The sequence below is a fragment of the Chelon labrosus genome, assembly GCF_963514085.1.
Source record: "Chelon labrosus genome assembly, chromosome: 11".
NCBI classification, from domain to species: domain Eukaryota; kingdom Metazoa; phylum Chordata; class Actinopteri; order Mugiliformes; family Mugilidae; genus Chelon; species Chelon labrosus.
The window spans coordinates 22,551,710-22,570,868 of record NC_140344.1 but is presented as its reverse complement, the minus strand read 5'-3'; the positions used below and the strand labels follow the sequence as shown (position 1 = coordinate 22,570,868).

Sequence of the window (19,159 nt, the reverse complement as noted above, 5' to 3'; positions counted from 1 at the left end):
GTCAAAGGTTAGGCCGCAGAATGCAGCCCAATCCCCACCAGTTGGTTCCCAGTAATTAGTCCCCAGCACATTTCCCATGACCCCTGGAATGAGGTCGAGACAGGTGAATGTGTGCGGGGCTGACGACGGATGACGATATGCAAAGCTCGGGATGCCGCTGACGTTCATGAGCAGACGTGTTTGGTTTAATCTTGCCACCAGCATGTCTTGTGCAAAGCACGAAGACTCAGTTCTGTTTTCAAGGACACGCCGTCGACAGATCCGTCTGTTTATATGTTTAAAGTTTCTACGCCGCACCGCCCCTCGAGACACTGACTAATTCTCCTTCTTTGTTCTGAGGTTATTGCTCAAACTCAGTCTCTCAGACAGATAAAGGAATTCATTTAGCAGCCGATCCGTTCTCAGATCTGGATCAGGTCTCGCAGGCACACCCCGTCAAGAGTAAATATGTCTCCTTCCTTATCATCGAAATATTACTTGCTTAACTTTGGGAAAAGGAAAAAAAAACTCCAAACCCTTAATCCTTCTGGTGGAATTTAAATAGAGAGCCTCTTGACTTCACAGCAGTGCCTTCTCATCACCTGTGAAGTCAGAGGAGAGATATTTGAGCAGGGCTAAAGGATTTATTAAATTAGTCTGATCAGTGAAGGATGGGAAGTTCCTAGGGAAGATCTATCCTTCTCATTCACGCAAGCTCCTATGAATACCCAGCGTGTTTTACTTTTGTCCAATCTTACCAAATTACACTGTGTTTATTCTGACTTATTTCTAATGGATGGGAACCCACGACAATGCGGATCGCAGCCTAAAATGTTTTCCTTTATCGGTGGCTGCAAATGTCAATCGGAAGTAAGGCCATTACAGCAAATTATATGTTATTGGAGATGACATTTTCAGTGTGCCTCCAAACAAAACATGCAGCAAAGTCAAGGAAACCGTGCGAGGGTGTTTCTCAGGCTGCATTAAATGTGAATAGATTGTCACGACCAGGTTAAGGACATTCGGTGTCCATCACACAGGTATTGCTTTTTGTTTAGCTCAGTTGTTTCTCTCCTCGTGACTCCTTTGCGTCTCTCCTGTGAGATCCCGCATGCCGTGTGAGGCAATCCTCATCCTCTGCTACAGGCTGTGATCAGAGGAATCGCTAATTCCCCTCTCCTATTTGATCTCCTAATCACAAGGCATTTATTAACAAGTCTGGAAGACGCACAGTAGTTGGCAGCCTTAAAACGTGTGTCGACGGAGGCCTGCTTAGTCTTTCAAATAGGTCATCTTTAAGTCATGACGGATGCCTTGTGTGAGCCGTGATCATTCCTTGTGACAAGCTGTCACAATCTGGCTTTGCCGCAGGTGAACATTTTTTTTTCCGCTGCGTGCATTCAGTCACCCGGCCTCCCCCCCTAATTTCCACCACTTTAATCCTGCTTAAGAGGTGCTGTTCTTTCTTCTTAATGGAGAATTTCTCCCTCTCCTCTCGCCCCAGCAGTCTTGCCTCCAGGTAGGGCTTATGCACGGGTACTCCCTCTTTCCCTTCCACAGCCCAGCAGTGTTAAACACGCTGATTAAATGCCATGTTGAGGCCGTGTTATAATAAAGGCTGGCCCTGCAGTTAGCAACCAGCTGACTCCAGCAGATGGCTGGGCCACAAACCAGATTACAACCATCCGTCTTTAACGCCGTGACCTGATTGTGCCTCTGTCGAAAGCAACACGCAGAGCCGAACACTATAGTGAAGGTTTATTAGCTCAGAAAGAGTAATCAGAACTTGGCAAGCAGAGGCAGAAAAGGCAGACAAGGCAGAGCGGGACGGTATGGAGGAAAAGCAGGTGAGATGGAGGTGAAGAAAGTGATATAAAAGCCAGGAATGGAAAGGTGAATGATGAATGTATTAAGTGTTAGGGCGATAAAATGCATTGAAAGGAAGGATTTCCTCCCTAATTTATCTTACTAACCCCAACCCAACAAACCAGCAGGAGGTGTCTAGCTATGTGTTGTGTTTGTGTAAAGGCAAAATTATGTTCAATCCCTTGCAATGAATTATTTTTCCATGCCAATTACAGAGTAAGAGTCGGGGTCTTCCTCGTGCTCCGTCGAGCGCCCCGGCCTCAGGCTACCCTGCACGAGCTAGCAGAGCAACTGAGGGAATTAAATATCCTGCTTAATGATGTGCTGCCGGGCGCCTCTGGCTGCGATGCTGTTTGTCTCCACAACATTTATTTCAATTTCAGGGAAGCAAACGCACTCGTTCAGAGCTCTGCAATGAGAGCAACAGTAAAATACAGTTAGCTTTGCCGGAATCAAAGGATTTGACAATTAAAGCCAGTGTGACCCGACATAATGCGATCCAATAACGATCACGTAAGAGAGAAAGAGAGCGCTAACGCATCTGAGAGAGGTGGCGCAGAGTGAATGTGACAAATTGCGTGTGGAAAAGTGAGATTCAGTTTGTCGACCCGAGTTTATCCTGGATAAATGCGCAGCTACTGGCTGTCTGTTCGGGGTTTAGCTGACTGGAGAAGAGCCAGCAATTCCTCTGTGATCTGACAACACAGGAAAAAAAATAATAAACTTGTTTTATTTCATTCACAGAAACAGCTTCAACCTGTTGTGGATGGTGCGGCTTTGAATTTGTCATGTATGGAGGGGTTTAAACGAGGCTTTTTCACATGCAAACGTACTTTTGCCATGCTTACGGAGCCTGTTTTATATGTATCGTATATACAGTGAGCACAATCATGATTTAGCACAAATAAGGCATGCCAAAAAACCATTTGATTTCACATGAACCATCTGTGGAGCCCATTAGTTGTCCATAGCACAGACGGTTATTACCTCGTGTCGCGTCACAAATCTGCTCAGGTGGATGTGCAAGCGCACGAGGAAGGAACGCTAACCGTATGCGCGGTGAGAAATGCGCCGTTAACCGTGACAAACTCGCGCCCTACCGGAGCGTTGTAACTCATTCTAACTGTCAAGGTTCAGCTCTCACCAATCTGGACGATAATTCGGCCACAGATTTAAAGGCCCGTTTTGCACCAAGAAACTTTTGCACCAATCACAAGTCGGACAAAGTTACTGACCAGCTGGCAAAAAAAAAAAAAAAAACAGTGGAGCATGTAGCAAATTAAGACTCAGATATTTCCCTGAGGAGTTGGTGGAGAGGAAACTAAAATATTGTACCAACATTGGACAAAAATTGGACTAACATTTGCCAGCTGGCCAGAAATAAAATAAATGACGTTCGCTGGAATGTGTTGTGTCCAAAACTCTCTACTGCCACTAACATGTCAGACAAATCCAATTTTGCAAATATTTTGTTAGTCCTCAGTAATTCTTGGCAAGCTGCTGCGCGGATCTAAGCTCTGCTATCATGTCAGCATGCACAGAACATGCCAGACAACTAAAACCTAAACGTTCTCAGAGCTGTGAATCCGTATTACGCAGATGCTCCGTTGTTTCATAGTGGCAATATGTTTGAGTGAACCACCTGCATAGCACATTTTCATTCGTGTAAGCGTGTGTGTGTCTAATTGTTCTTCAGAGACTGTGATTCATTTGGAATTAAACACTGCAATATCGTTAGAAGATTGTAATTCTTCAAAGTGATAAATAGAAGTTGGGCGAAAGTGAATAAAAACCCACGCGATTACTCTTCCACACACCCGTCACACCACTTACTGTAAATAAGCAGCGACGCCTTGAGCAAGTCTGAGCGCTCCACAGCACCAGGTGTTCGCCGGTTTGCCGTCGAAGGCAAAGCTTGAGGAGCGTGTCACCTAACATGACGTACGCGACCTTTTACGCCTGACCAGCAAGTTGCGATTCATCGCTGAAACACGGATGAAAAGATCAGATCTTTCACATTTTTAGAGAATCTGCTGTCAAGGCTAATGAGTATTCACCGTTGCTCCGCGTCTGCGCCGTGACAGGTCCCAGTGTACCTGCTCCTCTGGGTGTTAATGTGTCACCAGATCTGGGGCCCAATTCTGTTAATGGGGAGTCTTCACACAGGAATCCTCAATGCCCCATTGGCACCGGGATCAGATATGCACGGGAAGCTTTTTCATTACCGCGTTTCAAGTGACAGGTGTTTATCAGACAAATCCGCCACCCACGCTCTGTTCTGTTTTTGCGAACTGTGACAGAAAACACATCACTCCTTCTTCTTCCTCCGCCCTGTCAACACGCGCGTCTTTCGGCTTTCACCGTTTCCGCGACTCCACGTGCGTTTTTTCCCCGGCCCGAAGCTGAACCCTTTTAGGATCCTGTGATGAATGTGCTGTCGCGTATTGCTGAACTTGCTCGGTCAGCCCAAAGGAAACCGCTAGCTTATCTGTGTAATGAGAAGAATCAGCCGCGTCTCAGGGCTTTGTCAATATGCCACGCATGAAATATTGCGTCAGTGCCCCCGTGGCAACGTTCGGAGAAATCTTACCGGCAGGGGTTTGTGTTTGTGAACAATTTCCAGAACCTGCAACACGAGCCTCAGTCAATAAGTTAGTTTTTTACGTATTAGAGAAAATAGGCTAATGCGACAAAGATGTGTTTTTATCCGCTTCTTTTTTTGCATTGAGAAAAAAAAATGGGTCAGAGTGTTGCACGATCAAATCCCTGTTTGTTCTGTTCTCATTTGTCTGCCTCTCGTTAGCAGTAAATCTGGATCATTAAGTTTCATTTCAGGCGGTAACAAAGACTTCCTCACATGAAATGGAAGATGTGGGGAGACTTATTGTAGACTCAGAAGATGATTTTTATTGTGGTAAGGGGGATGGGGGGGGGGCAGGGCGCCGCTCTCTAGTGGCTGTGTTAGCGCGAGGAGTCAGTAATGAGCGAGCAACTTCACATATAGCCTAGATGGGGCATTGAGACGAGAAGGGAAGATAGAGGACAGAAACAATCTACGAGGCAGAGACTGATGATGCTGCTCTTCGTCTCATTTTCCTGCACAATGACGGATGTGGCGGGGCCCGGCAGCCCGGGGTGCAGCGACGCAGATCCTCCTCTGCGCAGGGCCAGAAAGAGGAATGTGATGTGAAACGATACTAATCTTATTTCAAAGGCTTAAGAGGATGTTTTAGACTGAATTTGCATGATTAATGATAACTAAAACATTTTATTACTGGAGAAATTACTCAGTAAATATTCAGTTTGACTTTTATATCTAATACTTTTCAAATGCCTCGCAGCTGCAAAAAAAACGAATGGATAGACTTTTTCTTTTTTTTTATTATTATTCCCTCCAATAAGTTGCTGAATCCCTAATCGAGCCTGATCTAGTTTCTGGTCAAAGTAAAGTATGATCTATCTCTCGTGTAACTGTATAGTACAACTTGAAGAATACAAGCTGAGCTACATGAGCTGTGAGTGACATTAAAATTGTATTTCTTTTATAAAAAACAGGTCGATATTATCAGCTGCTTCAATGCTTTTTGCTTTGTTATCTTTAACTGAAGGATTTACTGAGCAGCCTGCAAACATCGCTGAGCTTAGTAGCAGTCCTCCCTGTATGAGTAGAGAAACTACACAATAGGTGAAAGAGCCTTGATGAAATGAGACGCGTGATGCCGCTTCCTTTGTTGTGTGCAGAAACATATACAGTAGTACACTCTTGAGCCTTGAGCTTCAACTATTTAAAGCAAGCGCGCTTCTTTTCTTGTGATTTTACTTTTCTCGTACCGCCTGTGAAGATGTGCGCCGTGGTTCTGCCAGTGCATGTCATTTTTCCACTCGTAATTACCCCATATCTGAGGCGCCTCTCAATCTGTCCTGGCAGTTAGCATATCCCCACGGGCGTAGCAAAACTGCAGGAGAGCTGGTGCTCTGATTTTGTGTCTCATTAACACATTCATAGAGATATTAATCTCCCATCAGACGCGGCACAACCCTGAGCACATTGTTGGGATTCAGTCAAGAGGAAAATGATTTGCTTGCGCTGCTGAAGGGCACGCTGGAGCCGAGTGTGCGGAGAGGAGCAACACATGATGTGTCAGATGTGCAGGCATCACATCCTGCTGCAGTCCAAGTCACTGGAGCAGAGTTATTTTTATATGACAAGAAAAGAAAACAGTTACCTGTAGTTTATCTGTGACGCTGCTGTTGTTTTCTGCTGGTGACTTGTGCCTTTGCATTATAGATGATGCGCCCTTCTCTTCATGATTAGTCAGTTCAAGAAAAAAAATAAAATAATAGTCATGCGCTGTCTTCTTAGAGCATTTGATGAGACACCATGGACCATTATTGTTTTACATTTATGTGGACAAAGAGTTTGACAGTTTAAAAAGAGTAGAATAATGTGAGTGCACCCCTACAAGCACTCAGGCTTTAACTGCCTCCGGTCTAAAAAAGACTACATAAAGACAGTAATGAACGCTATAACTCATTCGACTGTTCCTGCTGAGCCATCCACTTGAAACCAAGGTCTCTAACTAAGGCTAATGTTTTCTGTCCCATTTTCAGGTGAGTGAGAATGCTAAGCAGGATCTCAAGGATGGGCTGGCTCTCTACAACTCAGAAAGCAACATAGGCCTGCGAAATGCCTGGAACATCATCCAGGCAGAGGTAGGTCAGCCCGACCTTAGCGTGAATGTTTAATCACAATCAGTAAAAGTAGCACATAAAATGCAAAGTTGCACTGAAATATTCCAGATAATGTATTTCCTGGCTTGTAGTCGTGGCATTAAAGTGACATTAAAAATCCAAATTGGCTGTTTAACTACACTTCATTCCATTAGTGCAGTCCTCTAAAGAAAAGGGGACTAATTACAACACTTTTTTCCATTAAAGTTTGTTTGAGGTCTCCCTGGACTGATTCGAAGCATTAACTAATCTTGTTTCTGCTGTGTGTGTGTCATTAACAGTGGAAGTGCTGCGGTGTGATAGCATACACCGATTGGCACGAGGCTCTGCAGGAGCAGGTAGTTCCTGACCGCTGCTGCCAGGAGCATTACCAGAACTGTGGCCGTAACGCCACCAACATGTTCTGGAACAGGGTGAGTTGACACCGACTGTAATGAAAATGCAAACGTGTTTTTTTTGGGATAACTATTGACAGAGTTGGAGGAAGTACACAGATCCTTGTACTTTAATAAAGGTACTAACGCAGCAATTTAAAAATACGATACGATAAAATACGATACGACATGATAAGGTATGATAAGGTATGATACGATAAGGTACAATACGATACAATAAGGTATGATACGATATGATACGATACGATAGATGCGATACGATACGATACGATACGATACGATACGGTCCAATATGATAAGGTATGATATGATAAGGCACAATGTGATAAAGTACGATATGATACAATACGGTAAGGTAAGTCAAGGTATGGTACAGTACAGTACGGTATGATAGTACGATACGATACGATACAATACGATACAGTAAGTTAAGGTAAGGTACAGTACAGTTCGATACGGTACCGTACCATACAATAAAGTAAGGTAAAGTACAATACGGTAAGTTAAGGTGCGGTACGATACGATACGATACAATACGATACGATACGATAACGTAAGGTACGATGCAGTACAATACGATACGATACGAAACGATACGATACGATATGATACGATGATCCTTTATTTATTCTCAGTGGGGAAATTTGCAGCGTTGCAGCAGCAGACAGTTTAAAGGACAGTGTCCACAGGAAATAAAAACATTAACATAAAACATTAAATAAATCCAAAAATATAGATGATTAAATACAATAGAATTTGTACGTATGAATATTGCACATGAGAGAATTAAAGATATGTAAATATGAGTAAGTTATTGCACAGATTTTAAAAATGTTACAGTTTGTGAAGACATCCCGAGTGTGTGTGGTTACTAGGAGCAGGCTTGGTTGTACAGCCTCCCAGCAGCAGGAAGGAAGCGCCTGAGGTAACGCCGTGAAGGGGATGGGACTGGTTTTCTATCAGGGATAGCAGCTTTGCTATCATCCTCCAATCTCTCAATACAAACTGAAATGTAGTGGGGGTGTCAGGCTCTGGGTTCTGCAAAGTGTCTTGAGACAATTTGGATTGTTATCGACGCTACATAAATAAAACCGAAATGAAAAAAATAATTGAAATGATGTGGCACAAAATGGAAGGTACATCAAAAAATGATTCGAACCATCTGAATACAGTAGGCTACTTGAGGAAACGTACGTGGATGCAAAGCAATTACAAAGAGATGCAAAACTCGTATGTAGAGAAACAAAAAAGGCAAACAGACAAAATGTCGACAAAGGTTCACAATCTCTACAAAGAAATGCAAAATGATCTCAGCGGGATGCAAAACAACTACAGGCAAGAAGTGACTACAGAGGGATGCGAAATGTGCACAGCGATGCAACGCAACCACAAAGTTACACAAAATGGCCGCGCAGAGATGCAAAACGACTGCAGGGGTAGAGAGCGTGACTACAAAAGGGAAACACCGAACGACTACAAAGGGAAGAGAACAACAATGGCAAACTGTGACTTGGCGTCTTGTTCACGTTCCTGTGTAGACATTAGATGCTTTATCGTCGAAGTGGGAATGCAGCAAGATTGTGTTTGGCGACAACACAAAAAAAAACAAAAAAAACCCAATCAAAAACAAAAATAAATTGCACAACAACAGATTTTTATTGTGTTAGTGCACAGTATGTCTCTAACATATTGTTGTTTTTATGTTATATGTAAAATCCTTGAATGTGCATGGCTTTAAATTATAATGTTGATATTATTCTGTCATTTTCATGCCCCCTGACACACAAGGGAAACATATACATGTGCCCAGCACTAGCCCAAGTTTTCCTTGCTTCATTGCTTAATTCTAATCACAATGTGTTGTTGTTTGTTCTATTATACACGAGACAACAGCCCCTTTTTTCTTCCCTCTCAAAATCCTTGCAGCACAATATTCATTACAACCCTAATCTGCTATTGGTCTGGCATGTGGTTTGTTAGCAGGTCCAAAGTAGAGGATTAAAAGACGTAATATAATTGCCAAAATGAGAATAGACGGGGACTGAGCTGGCCCATTCCGAGAGCTCATCACTGAAAGCTTGAGTGTAATCCTGCCCAGAGGAGACGTCCGCACGTTATATAGTTTGGTTTTACTTGCTGCCTCAGCACCCACTCTCAAGGAGGGGCACCACTTTGCTGCTGAAGCCCCCATTAAGTCCTTGCCCTTAACTCTCTGCCAGTGAGAGACCTTTGAATGAACCCGGGTGGGAATGCTATTCAGAGCGCGATTAGTGCACACGCGTGTTCATGTGTCCCATTAGTCTGCATATGAAAGTCGTCATTCATGAGTAATTCACTTGTTTTTACACCCCACCTGAAAGCCACCCATCCGACGGCGTGTCTCTTGTGGAAGAAAAGCGTTTTTTTTCTGGATAACTGTGAACTGGATGGTTGAGTTTCTCGAGGTGACTTAACAGGCAAAAGCACTGCAACTGCAAGTGACATGATCAAGCTGCTGTACCGAAAAAGCACATTTTTAGCACCATCTTAACAAGATTGTCTTCCATTTCAGGGCTGCTTCGAGAAAGTGGAGGAGTGGTTGGGTGATAACAAGCATCTCCTGGGAACCATAGGCATGGTCATCTTGGTAGTGCAGGTAGGAGGCTTAATGATTAATACGGTTCTCTTCCCTTTATTTTTCCTTTTCGATTCTTCTTTTTTTTTGCTTTCTGATTGTCTGACTGGAAACACGCATGCAAAACATTTGCATAAAGCAGCCTCTGCGCCTCCATCCTATATCCATCTCTCTTCTCAGAGAAAGACCTGAGGCCTGTGCTCAGTGGGCGTTCAGGGCGCCCACACATCTTAAAATATGTTGGAAGTCCTTGTCTTCTGCCCCCTGATCCTGTCTGGAAGAATCAAAGCTAGCTGGCTGTGCGCCAAGCAAGGTGCAATCAGGTATAGGGAGGAATCACAAGATAAAGCGGAGATACCGAATGTAAAGAAGCAGGTACAGATTAAAGGCTCTGCAATGAGAGGTGGTAAGTGTTCCACTAGTGGTAGCATTTCTCCTGCTTTACATCTGTCTTTCTTTACACTGTAAGTGTCTCGCTTGTATCATCGGAGGATGTTTGACTAAAAGTGCCTTCAAACCCAAACAAAGCCAAACCTGTTTTTGCCGTGCATTTGCAAATTTATTCAGCCCAGTCAGCCGGTATATCAACCCCACAGATGTTGGCTCCAGTTAGCTGGCAACGAATTGGCCGCGTGCGTGCAAATTATGCACTACATTTGTTTTACTACCTAGAATCTGACTGATTTCAGCTCTCACTAAGAACTATAGTTCCCTCTGTACTTCAGTCCTCCAGTCTGTCTTTGTTCCTCTCTGCGCAATTAGACGAGGGATGAGCGTTGGAGCGGAAACCGTCTAAGCCTGCATAAACTCTTTCTTTGTAAGCATGTTGGTAACCCAGGGCAGCAAGAACGTCATCGGTTCAGAACCAGAAAGAGACAGCTGAGGACATTCTGTGTGGAGATTACATGCTGTCCCCGTCCGTTTAAGACACGGACACTTGTGACAATTATACTGACTTTACTGTCCTCCGGGGGTGACTGTGTGAGTGGGAAGTACTGTGGCAACCTGCATGGGGTCTTTGCTTTTAATTTGCGCCTTCTTGAGTGAAGGTTTTCACACTGCACTTTGTCAATTCCCTGTTTGATCTGCGTGAACAGTGTTTCTGCCCTCTTCCCGGATTAGCATCTATAAAAATGCACCGATCAGGCATAACATTAAGACCACCTTCCAAATATTGTGTAGGTCTCCCTTGTACCTCCAAAACAGTTGACAGTGACTCATCAGAGAATGGACATGGGCCTTTTGAGGGTGTCCTGTGGTGTCTGGCAACAGAATGTTTTTAGTGTGGGGCCTTTGGGTCCTATGGGTTGAGGGGAGGGGCCTCTGTGGATCATCCCGCAGATGCTTGATCAGTTTAGGATCTAATGAATTTGGAGGCCAGGTCAACACCTTGTGCTGTTTTTCATGTTTTTTTGAGTTCTTCCTTCCGCATCCTCTGCATCCTGATGGGTATGGCTGCTGCCATCAAGGAGTGTCATTGCTATGGGGTGGGGGTGCCTGGTCTGGTGTAGGTAGGTGGTACATATCTGAGTAACATCCACATGAATGCCAGGTCCAGAGGTTTCCCAGCAGAATATTGTATTGTCACAAGATGGTCGATTGTTATGTTATGTTATTTCTAATGTCAGCGGTCGTGATGTTATGCATGATCCGTATGTTTTATACCTTTTGCTGAGGCCATTTCATCTCTAGAATCTGCCTATCTGCATATTTCTGACGGCACTACGCCGTTCTTTTCACTCCCCCCCCCCCCAGCTTTCAAGGTACATAGCTCAAAAGCATGAAGAGATCCATCTATTGTCGACCTCACATCCACCTGCTGTCCTTTCACGTACAATAAAGGTTTTACATGCATATTTAAATACGTTATCTATCATCCCCAGCAGTCCACCTCTTCCTTTTTACTTTTAATGCTTTGAACATTACTTCTTGCTGTATTTCCCCTTTCCCACACTGAAATTCTGAACAAGTCCTGCTAATCCGTGAATCCCTGGTTCATTTCGAGAAAGATGGCTTGTCCAGGAAAAGTTGAGTTTTGAAAGATTCTTCACGCATTTGATGTCCAAAGGGAAAGAGTTTTCTTTAACTCTGCAGTTCACAGCTACACTGTATAAGGGCGCACAGTCAAAAATAAGGAATTCACCTTACTTTCTCTGTGACACCACTGTCCGTTTTTGAACACACAAATAGCGTGCACTTGCAGATCATTGACGAATAAAAGATCCTGTCTAAGGACGGATAAAGTCTGACATTAACTGAAAGGTCTCCGTCCTCTGATTCATGTGGCAGTTAGGAAGGGTATATAGACCTCGAGCTGTCAGATTAGCAGGCTCAAAGGCAAGATGGAGGACATGACAACGAAGAAAGGCTGAAACCCTCCGATGTTATATAATAGCCAGAGGCACTTAGAGCTGGTTTATGAATGATTTAGACCAGCAGCATACATGACAATCTTTGGCAAAAGCCAGTATGTATATCTTCATTCACCACAGATACAAGAATTTCAGCAATACGTATGTATTCTTAATCAGGGGTGGATGATTGAGCTGTGAGGACTCCTTCAGGGGACGCTGTCATGCCTCCTCACTCAGACTGAATGAAGCAGACAGCAAAAAACTTTCAGTGCCTGTCAAAGCCGCGCGGATGAGCCACGTGTAAATAATTGGGTTGGTTCTAAAGCAGTTTTTCATTGGTCCTAACTCCCTCTTAGCTGCATGTTTACCTCCAAATGGCGCCTCGTGTCTTGATTGGCAGCAGCTTAAGGTGGCTTTTTCTTCTCTGAAGCAGCTCTGCGAATTAGGTTTTGACTGAAACTAAAGGAGAATCAGCAGCTTTACCAGGCTAATCACATACCATAGGAATCCCCCAGCGGAGGCTACATTTTTTCATTTTTTTTTTTTTATTAAAAGCTATGCACCATGAAGCACTTTGCAGTTTCCCTGCCATCCAAACTTTGCCAGATAATGGTTTTAGGATCAGCCTTGTGACTGTGTTTGATGTGGAAGTATCAGGGGTAATGGAAACTTCAAAGAGATAGCAGGCTACTTTGATTCAGTGGCATCTCAATTTACTTCATTGGCTTAATGCTTGCGCACGCTGTATGTTTTCCATCCCAAAGATTCCAGAGCTCGCATTTGAGGGCCATCTGAGATAAAGAGAATGGACGAAAAAATGTGTTGGTGCAGGATTTATTGTGCATCGAATAAACCAGCGCCAGCCCAAGGCATCGACATCAAATAGACCATGCACAGGCACACGCGTCTTTCATACATGTGTGCACAAATATGTATATAATATATATATAAATATTTACAGATAATGTATAGGCGCAAATTCACCATCTCCTTCTCGTTTCCTCTGCAGCTCCTGGGCATGGCGTTCTCCATGACACTGTTCCACCACATCCACAGAACGGGGAAGAAGTACGACGCTTAGCCTTGGGCCGAGGCACTCGACGAAGAGGAGCCCCACTCTCGCCTGATGGGATAAGACTCTTGGTTTAAACATCCCTGCTTCCCCCCTCACTTAACAACCTCTTCAGAGCATCCTTTTACCCCCTCGTCCCCGCCCGCCCACCACCACCACCACCTTCTTCTTCCCAGACCGTATGTACAGATTCAAGCTGTGTTCCCGCTCTGTTCTGCTCTCTCCTCTCACCGTCGTTCATTTTGCCAAAGAGTAACACAACTGGAAGAGAAGGGACACCTACTTTTGGCAAGGAAGAGGATCCCATTGGTCGTCACTCCTCTTGAGTACGCTTTTTTTTTTTTTTTTTTCTTTTTTTGCTTGGACTAACAATTTGCTGGAAGGAAAGGACAGACTCTGAGACAATGAAGACTTTACTAATGCCCTCCCCTCCCCTTCCTAGACAAAGAGAATTTATAAAACTGATAAATACACTCTTGTGTTTTTTTTTTTCTTCTCTCACGTCGATTAAAGTCCCCGTTTTCCCTTGTAAATGAAGAAAGATCCAACACGGCATGCTAGTTTTCTACTCCATTGATTTACCTTTGTCTCTAAAAAAATGGTTGCCATCTTTGTTTTAAACTTCCTGTAACTTTTGTGTGCGTGTGTCTTTTTGTAATTATGTCATATGTCACCAGCGCTTGTAAGTGTTGAACAGATCGGTGCAATGTGTGTGTGTGTGTGTGGATTCGAAAAGGGCGTGGACGGGCGCAAGCATGCCGGGATGTTTTTTTACAGCGTGATCCGTTGTCATTTGGAAGTAAGGATGGAAGAAATCGGAGGAATCATCAGTGGATTTATTTTATTCCGTATTCCGCAGCATCCTCTGAATAATGAATTGCGACGCCGTAAATATGATCGTGAAGGAACGCATATTTTGTGCCACGGAGCCGTTGCCGTTCCTCGTGAGACCATACAAATGATGTAAAATGGCTTATTTTATTAGGGCTCCATTTACGGCATCAATTGAGAGACCTGGGTGATAAAGTTGTCCCTTTGAGGAATGGATGCGGGATGGTGTATCTGAGTGTGTAGCTCTGTTTTATCGCACGCATAGAAACAATGAGAAGCAAGGGCAAGAAGGGCAAAGACATGTTGTCGCACTGCTACCAGAGCCTTTCTCTTCTATATTCTTAAGACTTCATTCATTCATTTTGCCCTTCTTCATTCCTTCCCTCTGTGGCTGTCATCTCCCACCTGCCCCCCGATCTTCTTCCTTTTTGTCAGAAAGAAATGAGTTTCACGCTCCATACGTACATGCAGTGTCATTGCTGGCATTCCTGCTCATCGCGCAGCTACACCTCTCGTCTGCTTTTACGTAAGCTCCCTTTCTCTTGCAGCCAACAGAGAAGAGGGAAGGAGCGGGTGTAGGCAGATCAAAGCCGAGACAGATAGGTATGGCAACATGCCCTGTAGGACGCGCCTGTGAACCGCTGAGTCGCTGCAGGAGGCCCGCGCATCAGCCTGGCTTTTGATGGCTGAAAATACCCTACATCTTCTACGGCGACTTATAGAGAACGCCTTCCGGGGCGTCTGCTCGGGGCTTCGTAATCTCAGAAGAGCAGGAGGTGTGAAGGACAGACGTATTGTTACAGGAGCAGTTAAGCTTTGGGTGTCATTAGGTTATCATCAGTTATTGTGGCGTTGTGTGCTTTCCAAAGTTAACGCGATTAGACGTCTGGGAAGATGGCTGCATTATGTTATCAGAGCCTAACGGAGCACAAAAATAAAAAAAGCAGCAATCAGACGGGCTGTAACGATTCGGTTGTTCAACCAGATCAGCTGCTTTGTTCAGAGGACGCTCAAAATGTCGGTAATAATCCTTCACTGCAGTCTGCGCAGAGTACAACAGGTTAGTGTTGAATTGATGGACGGTTCTGTTCATTGGTCCTTGCTTGACACTGCAGAAAGCTTGGTGGCATGTTGAGCACAAAGGATCAGATCCAAGCAGAAGGAATTAATGTCCATTTAGTTTCCTATGCACTATGTTCTTTTGCTGCTGCTCTGATCCTTAATTGTCAGCGGCTGCCATTTATGTTTTGTTTTTTTCTGAAATCCATCCATTTGTATTGTTCCTTTACTACGTTAGCTGGAGTGAATGTGGCTTGATTTGTGGCGGGTACCTTCCAATTAATTTGGTACCACCAGCTATTTAGGAAATTTGTAAAATACCCAAATACAAAGACTGTTTGACGCTTATATTGCAGTGCAGTACACCAGATTGTGATATATAGCGGCAATTTCACATTGTAGTTTACCAGAAGCAGGCCTCGTATACAACATATACTGCCATCTCGTGCATGAGTAGTGTTTCCGAGTTCAGAAACCATAGATTAAAGTTTAAGATTATGAGCCGCGCAAGGCTTGAAGTGGTTGCATTCTCAATTTTATCCAAAGTGGAGGATAATTTGTTGCCTTGAAACTAAACACTTCTCCTTATCTGGCAGAATGTAGTATCCTAAAGTCAGTCTTGGTGCTTTTGCTTTTGATTAGCTTTACGGTTACTTAATCTGATGGACGTTTTCCGGAAAGTGGGTTGGTGGATTCTCGTGGAAGCAACAGATTCTGGGCTGTGACGTGCAGCAGCTCTGCTGGCTGTGATGCACCGCCTGCTCCCGTGTGCTCTGACGAGTCCACGGGGGGGGGCATGACAGCTGCTGATGTACGACGCAGGCACGAGTGGTCACATCTCCTCCGCTCGGTTGCCTCCACACAAACTCTCTACACTTATTTACTGCCTCGGTCGGCACACACCTGGCGCTGCATATACAGTAGCCGGAGGCCCCTGACACTGTAGATATACAGCTGTGCTCTTTGGACACCTGTGAGGTATTTTGTGCACACGCGAGAGGTTACGGGAGGGATAGCTGTAACAGTTCTATAAACTGGACCGTGCTCTATCCTTCCTGCACTTTTTCTTTGTGTTGCTTAGTCTCGCATTGGGTGGAAAAGGAACCACAGAGAAAAAGCGAGGGTGCAAAATGGCGGTAAAGAATCCAGCGTCCGTCTCCAAATGTGACGTCCCACTTCAGAGAGCCAGCCTGCAGACTCCCTGACTCTTTGCCCCCCGACTGAACTGACTGCGCCGGCACTCTGACGTTGTCTCCTCCGTGTGAACTCTCTTTCTGCCCTGCCACCGTCGCCTCGCTTTCATGCTTCCGTCTGAGTGAATGTTCCTTGGTGCTGTGCGAGGATGAGTGCCGTTTTAGCGAAATCTGTTTAATGCCGTGTTATTTTTGTACATTTTTGGTTGTTGCTGTTTTAATGTTTGTTTTTATACGATATACCGTTGTTTCTTGTTGTTGGTTGTTTTGTTTTTTTCCCTACCCAGCCCCTCCAATCCGTGACAGAGGCTCATTGCCGTCCATTGTGAGGACGTGAGGCCATTAAGCATTCGTTTCTTAGAGGAGGATAAGCCTTTTCAGTGTTCCTCTAAAAGGTGCAAACATGCCTTTCTGTCTTAACACTGCTACAGGCAGTTAAAGCAATTAAGTGATAGAGGGACAATTTGGCATATAGCATCGGGCGAAGCTCACAATGCACACATAACTGCACGCTTGCCGTCGTGCTTCTCTGTTTTAAGATCTGTATTAATTAAATTAGGACGTGAAAACTGCCAACGTGAGGCCCGCTATGTTTTTTTTTCTAGAGCATGATCTATTAGTACAACAGAGCTCATGCCACTCCAGTATATCAGCCCTGTGATGTAAATAAATATGCTAATTTTTACAACTTACTGTTAAAACTTAAAACCTCCGCCACTTATAACAACACGGACAGTTTCTAACAAACCCCTTTCCCGCTCACTGACAGATGTTATCTTCCACTCGTAATGTATGTTATAATTTCTTTCATGTTTGCTAGTTTTTCTGTCTATTATTATTTTTTTCTTTCAAGTCCACGAGCAATGTAAATTTTATGTAAATTAGCGCGGTTGTCAGTATGGTTTTTCATATTTGATTTGATTTTCATCTTGAAGTATTTTTTTTTCGTATGACGTGTGGGGGAGGGGGGGTGACTGTAAAGCAAAGTGTTTCCCTCTCATCCATGGACGAACTACCAGCAAGCCATAGAGACGGTAAAGAAAGAATGCAACTAATTGGGTTTTAGCCAACATCTCTTTTTTTTTCTTTAAATCATTTTATGTTTTTATGCCTCCCTCCCTTCCCTCTCCCCATGCTAAAGCTGAATATCTGAGCAGTGGAAATGTATGCTCTAGAAATGGTGTGTTTGATGTTGTGTTCTGCTCGGTGGCGTTGTCTGATACCTGCCAGCCTTGTCCTGTGGAGTTTTCTGCTACACGTGAAAGCACTCTGAATATCTATACTAGTGGTGCACTACCTTCTCTTCTAAAATCAACTATTTTTTAAATAAAGGAACGAGTGTCACAAAAGTCCCACGGTATACCGTACGCTCATTGCCTTTCACGTTTAATGACTCAATGCTCTTCATGTATTATTCCCTTTTCTTTTTTTCTTCTTTCTTTTTTCTTTTTTTTTTTTTTTTTTTTAAATATGTCACCGTCAATTTTATAGGCAGCATTTAAACTGTGTTTGACTATGTTTTCTTCTTTCTTTTGTTTGTTTGGGAAGGGCGGGATTGGAAGTCTTGGCATGAAGAGCAAAGTGAAATGGTGTCAAAACAGATCCCATGGTGTGTTCAATGAAAGGCATCCCTGCCTCAAAATGGCCTCCTTTTAAAAGAAATAACAAAACCTGAGGGACTGTTGTCCTAAAGACGCTCAGATGAGCTAATGGTAGTCGGCCAGTCGTTCGGAGGTTTTTTTTTCTTTTTTTCTATAGAACAAAAGGGAGATGATGAAAGTGGGAACCAGCGCCAATTTGTCTCTTGCTTCAGCAGCATGGAGTGAGCAGCACAGTATTTTTCTACAGAGCTTGATCCCCCTTTTTAACGTAATTGTTATCGGGCCTGTGTGTGATAGTGGAGTTTATTGTGCCATTCCACCCTGGCTTTTTGTTTTACATCACTCTTCCTTCTATGCAAAAATATGACCTATTTTAGTCTTTGTACAGATTATTTTGTATGAGTAACATGTACTTAAATAAAGTGAAAAGAATCAACAGTGGATAATTTTTTTTTTTCCTGGTTGTTATTCCAGTATTTCACTACTTCTTTCTTTTTTGTTTTTTCCTCCGCCTCATCTACCAGCACAGCTCATTTCATTAACCTGAATTTAGAAGGCTTTCATTTTGATGGGACTGTTTAGTTTGTCCCCACACAGCATTGTAGGGCTTGTTAATCTGCAGCGGAGGTGATTTTGCAGGTTGTTTCTGCAGCTATCTGTTCTCAATCTGTCGTGTTTCCCCGGTTTAAACTCGCCGTGTTTCTAACTTCGCAGCAGCAGTTCTTTCTTGACACAACAGCATGACTGATACTGCTACGGGGTTACTGTAGCTTCATACTATTTGCTCTTCTTTCAGCATTCAGTTTAACAGATCCACAGTTCTTTAGTTTGGACGCACCTACCTATTTAAGGCTTTTTCTTTGTTTTTACTGGAATGGTTTGCAGTTTATAGTCATGTCTTATTAAAGTTTAACTGTTGGAACATCTTGCCTTCTTAATGCATCTGAGACTATCGGTTGAGTCGAATTTCATTGGAGTAAATGTCCTCAGAAATGACACAATGATAGCACCTCACATTAGAAGCCGCATCAATGCTAACGGGTGAGTAAGCGTAATGCATCCTGTTTCTGCACCTCTTCTTTGAAATCACTAAAACACTGTGTACAGCGGTGAATTCTTAATAGCTCCTTCTCACTTTGGTCTGTTAGCTTTAGCGGTTAGCCATGGCTACTCCGCCTCCCTCTGCGTCTCCTTCTCTCACCTGCACGTTGTGTCACATGTTTAGACGCTCCCTTGTCTGCTTTAACGATAACGGTACATGTAATAAATGTAGTTTATTTGTAGCATTGGAGGCCAGGGCCTTCGGTGCGGACCGTAGTAGCTCCTGTTAGCGTAGCTCCTGTTAGCTGTCCCCTGGCAGTTCCTGCTAACAGGAGCTTCTGTTAGTTTTCTTCTGGTAGCTCCCGTTAGTGTAACTCCTGATAGCTGTCTTCCGGCAGCTCTTGTTAGCGTAGCTCCTGTCAG

The 19,159-nt window shown here is 43.8% G+C and overlaps 1 protein-coding gene across 1 annotated transcript in view; it reads left to right on the top strand.

The window, feature by feature from the left end:
* Window positions 1–13,041, top strand: part of tspan9a (tetraspanin 9a) — a 71,154-nt gene extending 58,113 nt beyond the window's left edge. The window contains exons 4-7 of the mRNA XM_084555205.1: window positions 6,457–6,558; window positions 6,858–6,989; window positions 9,523–9,606; window positions 12,949–13,041. Coding sequence (XP_084411331.1) covers window positions 6,457–6,558; window positions 6,858–6,989; window positions 9,523–9,606; window positions 12,949–13,020 — 390 coding nt within the window. The 3' untranslated portion in view covers window positions 13,021–13,041. The remainder of the gene's footprint in view (window positions 1–6,456; window positions 6,559–6,857; window positions 6,990–9,522; window positions 9,607–12,948) is intronic.
* Window positions 13,042–19,159: the final 6,118 nt, after the last annotated feature.